The sequence below is a fragment of the Molossus molossus genome, unplaced genomic scaffold (genome assembly GCF_014108415.1).
Source record: "Molossus molossus isolate mMolMol1 unplaced genomic scaffold, mMolMol1.p scaffold_m16_p_8, whole genome shotgun sequence".
Lineage (NCBI taxonomy): Eukaryota > Metazoa > Chordata > Mammalia > Chiroptera > Molossidae > Molossus > Molossus molossus.
In genome coordinates, this window is record NW_023425402.1 from 24,260,817 (window position 1) to 24,272,836 (window position 12,020).

The following is a 12,020-nucleotide window of genomic DNA, read 5'->3' on the forward strand; positions in this document are numbered from 1 at the left end:
GTCCTGGGCACACTGTCTCAGAAGGCACGGGGCTGTGACTTTGGGGGCAAAGTGATTTGTCGTGTCAACACAACTGCAACCGCTAAGCTGCTGAGCTACAGTGTTGAACCTGGTTGCTTTGATTCAATGTAAAGACACAGGGAAACCTAAACCCCCAATTCCTTTCTCGTTAGAAATACACATTGCCATTCTAATATCCAGAAAGCAAAGCTTTCCATTTTCATAGTCCTCTGCCCTGAAGTCTTGCCAGTTTAACTTGGCTTGTTGTCTTCACTTCTAAAGCAGCAATGTTGTGAGTGAGTGAGCAAGTGTGTGTGTATGTGTGTGTGTGTGAGAGAGAGAGAGACAGAAAGAGACAGAGAGAGAGAGAGACAGAGAGAGAGACGGAGAGGGGGAGAGACTACTAGGAAGTGTATCTACTATTCAAAGGGCCTGGAAATATATTGAGTGTTAACAAATGCAAGAGCAAAAACCAGTTTCACCCAGAACCTCTGCAGATGTCATCACAAACAAGAGAAAACATGTCCAAAGTCTCTTAAAAATTGTAGAAGCTGAGTATAGCATAGTTGAGAAAATGGAACTCAGCAGACTTGGATCCCAACTGGTTTTAATCAGCCTGTGTGCTACAAACTCTGGAGGTATGGGTTTAATTTCATGTCAGAATCATTTTTTATTTACCCATTATCATCAATGCTGATATATTGGTTCTTTTAAAAAAACCTTAGATTTTATTTTAGCAATTTTTGTTGAAAGAATTGCATTTTTTAGATGCTCACATTAAAAAAGATAGCACTTTCCCAAGTTCTCCCAGCTGTCACTAGATTGAAGTATTTTCTAATGCTCTAAACAAATGCTCTGCAATCCAGAAGTGATTTAAAAAAAAATGTTCCTGCCCTTACATTGACTACCATGTCTTTTCTATAGTCATTTAAAAAATGAGGCCCAGAACCAAACTAAGGGGACAGATAGTATCAGGAGTAAAACCCATCACACTCCAGGAGAAAAGGTTTCTGTTTCCCTGAAGAGTGGTAATTACAGAGAAAATTTGTTCAGCTGTCATTATTGTAATTATCATATACTGATTTTGGGGAGTTTGCTTTTGTGTCCACTTGGCAGATTCAGCTTACCAAAAAAAAAATATATATACGTTTATTATAGAGTGACAAACTCAACTTTAAGAAATTCCTCCTTAGACATTATCTTTCCACAAGCTGTGAGCATGTATGTGCCATAATTCCCAGTTCCCTGGACCTCTGGTCTGCAGCTGCCCATAAAAGATGCTTAAAACTGGTGATGGTGGGAGGTGGAGAGTCTTCCTGTGTTTGCCTGTGTGCTAGATAGATGCCCACACAGACGGAAAGGTAAGAGTGTGAGAGTTCACAGTTGCCAAAGCTGATAAGTAGACTCAGATAGGGATGCTGGGAAAACCAGAAAATTCTAGGAATTCTTTTCTGCCTGTTGATCTTCAATGCTACCGCCCACCCCATCCCAGCTGACTATCAAACAGAGCCTTCTCGGCATACATTTTGAACTAAGAGCAACACCAATAGGTCATAAGGGAGCTGCTCTGGCGGGAGCATTTCTCTGAGCTAGGTCTGTGCTGGGTTTGCATTTGGCTCTCGGGTGCCACAGGAAATACATTCCTGAGGTGGTTCTTGGAACGGGCTGTGGCACCTGGAGACACGTGCTGCGTATAGCATCCTTGTCCACTGCTAAATGTGGGGCGGGCGTTACACGGGCTGCTGAGTTGACCATGGAGACCTTTTACAACCCTTGAGGTGCTATGTGGCCGCAGAAGAAATCTATATAAATGGCACTTGTCTCAGAAGAGGGTCCCTGTTTAATAAACAGGTATTTATCCTTGGAAAATATGATGTGGAAGGTCCTCAGTATCTACACAATGCTTTACAGATTGTCATCTTTTTTTTTCCCCAAAAGGAAACAGCATTTGTTTTTATGCCTCATGGGTATCTGTCTACTGTGTATAGTTTCAGTAATAGAGCATTTATCTGTGCTTTTGTTTTGGAGGTGAAAGTTCTTTAAATGGCAGGTGTAGGGAAATTGCCACTACTGAAAAAATAAAAACAAAACTACATCTACCCTCTGACCCAGTGGATGAACAAGCCATTTTAGTGTTGCAAACCAGACTGTCCCCCAGTATTTGAATATAGACACAAAATCTGAGCTGCTGAGATCTCAAAAGCGACGTATCACTCACAAGTGATGCAAAGCACACATGCAAAGGATCATGCGAAGGAGGAGGTAGCAATATTTTGGAGCAAATATCATTTGCTGAGGGTCGCTTGTTTCAATTTTGAATGGAATGATTGCTTGCCTACTGTAGTGTAGATTTTAATTTCCTGTTTGGAGTGACCCATTGTGTATATTATATTCCTGGAAAAAAATAATACATTTCTAGTTTAGAAAGGAATAATCTTCCTCTGCTGTTTTTTAAACTAATAGATTTGTTGAGATATTCTTATACACTTAACTCTTTTAAAGCATACATACAATTCAGTGATTTTTAGCATGATATTTCTGTTTTTATGGATATGCCTCTTCTGGACATTTCAAATAAAGGAATCTTACAATATGTGGCTTTTTATGACCAGCTTCTTTCACTTATCACATGATCAAGGATCGTCCATTTAGTTGTATGTATCAATGCTTCATTCTTTTTTATTGCTGAATAATATGCCTCTGTATAGATATATCACATATGTTTCACCATTCCCGTGTTGACAGATGTTTTGTTTCCACGTTTTGACCATTATCAATAATGCTGTCATGAACATGTGCATACAGGTTTTGGGTGGATATATGTTTTTAGTTCTCTTGTGTGAAATTGCTGGATCATATGGTAACTATAAAATTCTGAGGAACTGTCACACTGTTTTATAAAGTGGCTGTTCCACCAAACAATCTTACCAACAATGTATGAGGGTTCCAGTTCATCCACATTTTTGCCAAGGCTTGTTCTTGTCTGTTTCTTGACTTTAGTCATCCTGGTATGTGTGGAGTTCTCTCGTTGTGGTTTTGATTTGAGTTCCTTGATCACAATTTTGTTGAACATCTCTTCTTGAGCTTGTTGGTCATTAGTCTTCTTTGGAGAAATGTCTATTCAGATCCTTTGCTCATTTTTAAATTGGGTTATTTGTTATTTTTATTGTTGAATTATAAGAATTCTTTATATATTCTGGGTACAAGTCTCTTATCAGATAAATGATTGTCAAATATATTTTCCCATTCTCTCTGTTAATTTTTGTGCTACATTTCTTAGGATGGTATATTTAGGGGTGACTTTTTTTCTGGGTTAACTTCACATAGCCCAGGGAAATAATGGCAACCACTTTTAGTAAGAACCTGCCTGATGCCAGACACCAGATTAAGTTCTTTGCACCATTTCCACATTTAATTTTTGTAGTAACATTAAGAGGTTGATATCATCCCTTTATTTAAGGGAAAGGGATATGAAACTCAGAATTAATTTGCTCAAAGTGACCAAATTAGAAAGTGGCAGAATCTGCAAATGAATCCAATTCTTCCTGCTTTCTAAGTCTATTTATTTCTCCTTCAATAGTTCTATTTGTAAGATAAGTGAACAATCAATATTTTATTCATCTATAGTATGATTTGTGTCTTATAAATATGCATTTTTATTTCTCTGTTATCTACCTAAAGTCTTAAAAATAATAATATATAAAACGTCTTCAGTCATGTTTATTGGATACAATGTCCTCCTGTCTTACCTCTTTCCTACTTTGCATTTTCTTTCCTCCTTCTCCCTCCTGCCCTGTTTCCTTTACAAGAATTTATTTAGTGCTTACTCTGTTTTTTGTGATGGCTAAAGTGATGACTAAAGCACCCTCTGGTGCTTATACTCTAGTAGTAGAGACAAACTACAAATAAATAGATATGGATAACCTTGAAACATCATGTGAAATAATAAAATGCCAGAGGGGATACGTGCTATGAAGATGACAAGGGCAAAGGAATGGACAGAGGGTTTGCTACTTTAGAGGGGGTCACTGGGGAAGAGCTGGATGAATGAGAAAGGGGACGCACGACTATCTGGGGAGAGAGCACAGCAGTCAGAGGAAGAAACATGTTTGTTGTGATTGATGAACAGAAAGGGGACCAGTGTAGCTCAGTTTTTTCTGTTTGCCCAGCAAGTGGATGAGGGCTAGCTTGTGCATTGAGCATCATTTCTTTTTACATGTAACAATTTGCTGGTACCTATTGGGAATAGAGAGAAGAAGGTCAGGTTGGTATTACATGTGCACATAAAAGAATAATGATGATTAAAAGGAGAATTGCCACAGTGATGATCATAATTTTTAAAAAGCATATTTTTCTTTATTGATTTTTAGAGAAAGAGGAAGGAAGGGAGAGACATAGAAACATCCATGAGAGAGAACATCAATTGGCCACCTCTTGTATGCCCCCACTGGGGGTTTGGCCCATAACCTGGGCATGTACCCCGACTAGGAATCAAACCAGCGACCTCTTGGTGCATGGGTCGATGCTCAACCATTGAACCACAATAGCCGGGCTGATGATTATAATCTTTTTTGAAGTGTTTCCAAATTATACTCTCCTAATAATCTTTGTTTTTTGGGAGTCTTTGGAAGTTTGGAGATTGTCTGTTCTGTCACTTAAGATATTCACTCTTTGCCTTCTGATATTTTATCAATATTTTGGGTCATAACATTTTTCACATCAGTTACTGGACTTCTCAGTATGAATACTGAGCTATTATCTTAATTTTTATTGTATTTCATCAGTCTTGATGTGGCTTCTTTATATTCTTAGTTAAAAGACTTCTAGCCAGCTAGATTTCAGATAGTTCTGAATAATGGTTGTTCTGTAGTTTGTGATTCTCACGTGCTTGTGGGAGGTTCTGAATATAGTATGTACCTACGCCCCCGACTTGACTGGAACTTCTGCATAGGCACAGCTTTACTCAAGGAAACTTGTTCTTAAAACATATCTAAAATATATTTAAACATATATCTCTAAATGAATGGCGTCGGTAGTATTCACCATTCAGGGCTGGTGCTATCTCCCCTCTTTCTCTTATGCTGTGAGGACATTACTTGTTCAGAGACACTAAAGTGTACAGTGGTTAGGAGCGTGGGCCAGGGGTAAGTAGCACCTCTTAGTTGTGTAACTGTGTCTTATTTTTTCAACTCTAAAGTGGGTGTATTAGTTTGGTAGAGCTGTGGTAACCAATACTACAGACTGGGTGACTTAAACAGCTGAAATATATTTCCTCACAATTCTAGAGGCTAGAAGTCTAAGATTGTGGTGTTGTCAGGGTCGCTTTTTTCTGAAGTCCTCGCTCCTTGGCTTGTAGAGGACCATCTTCTCCCTATGTCTTCCCTCCATGTGTGTCTTTGTCCTAATCTCCTCTTACAAGGACACCAGTCATATTGGATTAAGGCCCACCTTAACAACCTGACTTTACCTTAAGTACCTGTTGAAATACTCTATATTCAAATATAGTCTTATTCTGGGATATTGGGGGTTAGGACTTTAACATATGAAATTGTTTTTTCGTGGGGAATACAATTAATCCCATAAATGGAGAAAATAATAGTATCTACTGTCCCGAGTGGTTTTGAGAATTAATTGAAATAAAATATTGAAAGGCTTCAAGCGGTTCCTGGTGCATGGTGAGGGCTATGGAAGTGTCTGTATACGAGTGTTACTACCCTACTCACATCCAGTTATGCCTGCACTATGAGTTTGTTAAGGAGAGAAATGTAGACATTGTCTCTTTTATTATTTAAAAAAATCTGCCTGCACCCAGGATCATCTTCACCCATTATCGGGACTCAGTACACGTGTGTTGAATTGCAGCTTTAACCTCTTCCTTCCGGTTCCACTGGCACATCCCTCCTGTCGCCACTATTCTCCTCTTCTCCAACCAGCTCTACAGACCACCGTTCCTCTCCTCTAATTGGATCCCGAATTCCACCTTTGAGCATGAAACTAGCTAGAACTGAGTTTCCCTTTGCAGCCACAGTGTGCTCTTTTCCCTCCTAGACATATTGTGGAGGTTCCATTCATGTAAAATTTGATCGACTGCCTTGCTTTTGACACATGCCAGTCTTACAATCTGAGAAACCCAGAAGACTTCAGTTTGCAAACTTGTTAGGGTCACAGGGAGCATGTAGGGTTCCCTTTCTGGAATTCAGGGTTGCGCCAAAGAGAAAAGCACCTGTTGCCCATGAGTCTAATATAGGGTTTTTGAATTTATTATGCTCGAGTAGGAGTAGTTAGACTCAGGTCCTACTCTGTGTTCCCTTCTGAAATCCTCAGCCTGTCCATCACGATGCAGAACAGGCTTGGAGCAGCCCTGCCTGATCACAAAGAGCCAGCTGTAATCACGTTAAAGATAGAGCTTCAGAATGTATTTCCTAAAATGTTCCTAAGAAATAAAGAAAAAAACCTGATAGAAACTTTGAGTTAGAGTCAGAAACAGGTGTTAAAAGGACATTTTATTTATTATTATTTATTTTTTTATCTTTATTGTTGAATGCATTACATTTGAATACCCCCCCCCCATTTTTCCCTCATTGACTCCCTCCTCCCTGCTCTTACCCCCCCTCCTGCCTTCCCCACACTATTGTCTGTGTCCATTGGTTATGCGTACGTGCATAGTAAAAGGACATTTTAAACAGGTTGAGGAATTAAGCCAACATAGAGATCCGTCTTAGCTGACTCTGAAAGCCATTTTAACGTTTTATTGGCATCCACATATCTGGACTGCTGTAAGAACACCAGGGAAAGTTAATTACCAGCAAACTACACAACTATTTTTCTTTAAGACCTGGGACAATTTCTAAAGAATTTGGAAAACATTTGTTGCATTGGAAAAATTAATTTTGTCTCTTATGTTAGAACTTTGTTCCCAGTAGGAAAGCCAGAACAAACTCAATTTCTGTGAAAAAAAGCACGACTTTTATTTCATGGTGTTTCTAAACATCATTTGCCAAATTCTTATGGAACAAAATTGACAACACCCTTTGAATATATGTATTGCCTGTTTTAATAGTTGAAATTAGTTTTCCTTTGCTCTCTCCCTTTAATTGACAGCTAAAATTTTTTTAGCTACATATTGATGCGTAAATGCCTAGACTCTCAGGACAAACATTGAAATTTGGAAGAATAAGACTGGCTGATTCATATTTGCTATATGGCTATCACATTAGTCCTTTTAAAACGGATTTATTAGGTCTAAATTCTAGAGTGTGTTTCATTCTACTCCAAAGGCTATTAGTGAATTCTTTGACCAGGGCTGTTTGTCAGACACATCTTACTTTGTTCAGAGAACCTAACCTGTTGGAATATTTTCCTGTTGAAGAGTTTGCTTTTATATCTGGTGACATTTATCTTTATCTAAGCCCAGCTGCCTGCCTTCTCTTCAGTCCTCTGTTTATAGGATTTGAACATCTATAAATGGAAACACTAGCTAACCAGAAATTATCGCCAGGGCTTCCTGATAGTGTCCTGGGCTTTCACGACTTGGAGTGGCCTGCAATATCTAACATGTAAGCACGTCAAATCATCTTCTACACTGAATCCGAATCTCTCCTTTTCTGTTTCTCTCTCTCTTTCTCTTTCAACATGGAATTTGAAAAGCATGAAAAAGGAAGCGTATTAAGTGAGAATTTAGAGGAGAAATTGACGGTAAGCTCTGTGAGATTTAGCATATACAGATTTATAAAAAGCAGCTGTCACAGGTTGGAAAGTTTGTGTTAGCCAGTCTGTATTTTCAAGTTTTTCTGGACAACAGCCTTGAAGCTGAGAATTCCATGGGCTTTATTAAAAATAATGTAATAAAGTTGTTAAAAATTTTTATTATTGGAATGTGGGCAAATTTGATCTAGTTAAATGATGTGCTTTACCTTCATTTTAAAAACCAGAATCAATATATATTTGAGCTCTTGTTGTGATTGCCTTGCTACTGGAACATTATTGTGTTTATTGATATAAAGCTTAGCAAATGTTCAAAGTCTAATTTCTCTTGGGGATATTAGGAATATATGTGAAGGAAAATATATAAGTATTATAGAATATTTTCATGTTCTATGGAATATGTTAATAAACTTGTAAGGATAAAGTTTATAAAAAGTTTTTATTTTTATTTTTTGCCATAAAAGTTGTAAAAGTAACTTTATCTTGATGCTAAAAAATTAAATGTCAATAAACTAGAGTTGTTGCCTGTATGCGCTCAAACAAATATACTCTAACCTTGAGTAGAATCATGGTTCACCTGATGAGTGTAGGAGTCTAATTATGTTTGTAAATTTACTGTGGCTACAGAGTTAATGTTAGAACAGGGCACGGCTAAATTTAATTGTACAAGTAGCAAAAGGTAAAACCATATCGACGAGAAAACTGTGGTTTCTTAAACTCATGAGAAGGTATTGTTCTGGATGTCTGAGATTTATGCACTATTAATGATACTAATATTTGGATTATGAAGAAAATAACCATGTTGAGTCGAAACTCTTAAAGTATATTAGAATTTCAAGGTCTTAAAGAAATCTATTGGATAAAATATAACATTTTTTAAAGGACTCAGGTCATAATTTTTAATATCAACGGTGGACCTTTGTTCCACATGGTTGTCTAAACATGCAGTGTTTTGCTTTTTGACTGTTTTTAAAAGTCACGTATTATTGTAGAACTAAACTAACCAAGGGTTTTAAGTCAGAAAAGTCTGGGTGAGAATTCTCACCTCACAGCTTCTAAACGTGCGACTGTGGAGTTTCATTTAAGCTTTCTGAGTCTCAGTTAACATACTTGTGAGCCAGGGAATAGTAATACTTAATGTGAAGGTCGTCGTAAGGATTAAAAACTATAATGTATGAGAAAGCCCTAGGCTGAGCCTGTGATTTGCAAACTGTTTCCGGCCTGACTTTCTTTGAAAGTACATACCCAAAGTTTATTGATAGAGAAAGAGAATAAAAGAAAAATGTAGGTATGCTAACCATCAAGACTTTCTTAGCTGCAATAAAACCTTTATGGAACCAGATAGAGAGTAAATAAATACATGAAGAGATGCTGTGTGTTAGTGAAACGTGACCCTGATCTTCCTGGCAATCTTTCACAGGAAGTTTTGCAAATATAGTGGACTTAGGGCAAGTGAACAGAAGTGAAAACGATCTCTTATTATTCGAAGTGATTTGATGTATGAGCAGTTCACTTTTTGGAAGGTCAGAGTTTCTGTTTGCCTTCTTCTACCTTGAACACAGCCATCAATCTGGAGGTGAGAACCTCTCCTTAGAGAAAGCACAAAATGTATGAACATTTTCTGGAGGAGAGGCCCAGGGCTCACCTCTGATTAACTTCCAGAAGGTTGGAGGGAAATGTGGAGCAGATCAGAAGGCCTGAGAACATCCAATCTGCACTGAGACCATCCTCAGGCAGGGAAGGAATGCATTAGAGTTCTGTGTTTGGGGCAATTGTCCATACAAACAAAGAGAACTAGGTCCATAATTTAAACACCTTTGAGATATAGGAATTCCGATGATGCTGTTAGATGTTCAGTATCTCTATTTAAGAGAGCTGAAAAATATGTATCTGTGAAAATTTTCAATAGAGATTATTTTAGTTAAACATTTTGTTTATATACATAAATATTTCAAAAATTCAGCTCATGGAGCATTATATTCCTTGCTAATACTGATGTAATATAGTATGATTGGCTAGATTGCTGAATATAGTTTAAAATGTATTTTTTTGGAGTTCAGTAAGTTCTGAAAATTATTAAATTTATTATACATAGTAAAATTTATAAAACTATGGTTTTTAAAAGAACAGAGTATAAAAATATTTAAGTATGAATGTATTATAATACCATTGAATTAGATTATGCATCTTATTTAAAATTCAAGGTGTACTTATAAAGATCTTTATCATGAACAATGTTATAGTATATATCACAAAATTAAGCAATATGCAAGGTTAGCTTGGTTTGCAAACCATTTTTAAGATAGATGGATAGCAAGAAAGAAAACAAATAGTTGGATTTTAAAAATTCATCAGTTCACTCTTTCCAAAGATATAGACAAAAATAAAGTGGGTGTTGGTATCCAATATGAATCGTATCTTACATGGGTGAGTGAATTGCTACCTTTAGCTTCTGACATTTTTTGCACTAAATTTGTTGCTCTTTGGTAATTAAAAGTAGACTCCTGGGTGCTTGACAATCGAAGGTGCCACTTTTATATCCGTTCATCAATAGATAATAAAAAGAAAAGTGTGATTCTCAAATCCTTCACAATGCCCTAAATTTGGCAATGCCAATCTAAATTCCTCACACATTGGTGGATATCATAACAATTTTTCAAATATGAAAAAGGAAATTCACTTAGCATGGACTTAGAAGGACTTTCCCACCCTTTGAAAAACCAACGTATTAAGCCATGTTGAATATTTAAGTCAAGCCTGACTCTGCAAAACCAGATTACACCAAAAACAATTTCTGTGGAGGGTTGGGGAAGGGAGGGAGTTATTTTGTAACAATATAGTTCAGTTTTGTTGATTCCACAATAATTGGTGTTTGTGATGAATGGATTTTTTGTTTTTCCTGGTCAGGCTTGAATAACCATTGTATCATGTGTCTCCCAAAATATGTTTCTTGGAACTCTGATTATTCAACTGCTCCACAAAAAAAGATGTTCTGGTCTATTCTCAAGAACATTCATAAAACTCTGTATAGGGGATTCACTAGACAGTATATTCCCCTTGGAGACTCATGTTGTATTTCAACATACTGAAGCTATGATGCACTCTGGAGGCTAATCAAGTGTTTGTTAAAATCCTTATCACTATAGTGCTTTATAATGTGTGTGTGCAATGACAGTGACTATTTTAAGTAGTGTTCTCTGGAGAACACTTTAAAATGATGTGTCAACATGTTAATTGTCTGATTTTATTTGTGAGTTGTATTCAGAATAATGATACACAGTTCAATAAATTAAAGCTGAGAGTAATTTGTATGTATAACAAAGTTATTTCTGAAATAATTAAATAATAATTACCTTTTTATTTAGTATGTTTTTACAAATAAGTACAATTAAGCCAAGAAATTCTCACTACTGTCCAAACCCTTTTTCTTATAGATGATTAAACACATCAACAAAAAATTTTACTTCCGCTTATCTTTAACTTCAATTTCTCAGTGAAAAGGGAAAAATCATGTATTAATATAGTAAAAATGATCATGCACCTCAGGACATTCTGATATAATGATGGTTTCTCTAAGAGATGATAAGAACAATCAGATCTCATGCATAAATCTAATGCTTTCTATCACATTTATATAATATGTCACAAGAGACAATTCTGTTTCCCCAAGTAATAAATGTCAATAAATATCACAAAAGTAATTATAACAAGGGGATGTCATCCAACTCATTTTATATTGAGGTTTGGTAGGCACAAATCAACAGAGTAGACAATTTCTGAATGTCATAAATATTACTTTATTGAGTAAAACTAAATATGTGAGCTTGAGAAAGAAATGATATCATCTGATGGTTTTTTAAATCAGGGTGTCTCTCATATTAGAAGTTGAAAACATTTTAAATAAAAGAATTTTTACTTTTTACATTTAAAATGTTTTTATTTTGAATTTGATGGTGAAAGACTTATTCAATGATATGTAAATTTACTTATGATCTTCTCACGATCATGCCACTTCATTTTAAATAGTACAATGAAAAAAATTTAAGAAAATTCTGTGAGTAAAACATAAAAATACAGAAAATTATGCATTTAAAATCCTGTGGTATTTCAGTGAAGGGTAGCCTTTTAAATAAGGTTAAATTAGCTATTAATTTATAGCTTAAGTAATACAAATAAAATTAATTATTTTACTAATAAGAGATTTGTTGCAAACAAAAACATGGACCAAATAAAAACATCCCAAGTCATTTTTCTCAGATAAATTTGCAGCAGCAAATCTATAATTATTCATCAGAATGTCTTAACCAAGGAAACAG

General features: G+C 36.1%; 1 protein-coding gene across 3 annotated transcripts in view; it reads left to right on the forward strand.

Moving 5' to 3' along the window:
• The first annotated feature begins 7,573 nt into the window (after nucleotides 1-7,573).
• Nucleotides 7,574-12,020, forward strand: part of LOC118621157 (muscular LMNA interacting protein) — a 251,384-nt gene continuing 246,937 nt past the window's right edge. For all 3 annotated transcript variants that reach the window (XM_036248472.1, XM_036248473.1, XM_036248474.1), the window contains exon 1: nucleotides 7,574-7,695. In XM_036248472.1, the coding sequence (XP_036104365.1) occupies nucleotides 7,633-7,695 (63 nt within the window). In that variant the 5' untranslated portion in view covers nucleotides 7,574-7,632. The remainder of the gene's footprint in view (nucleotides 7,696-12,020) is intronic.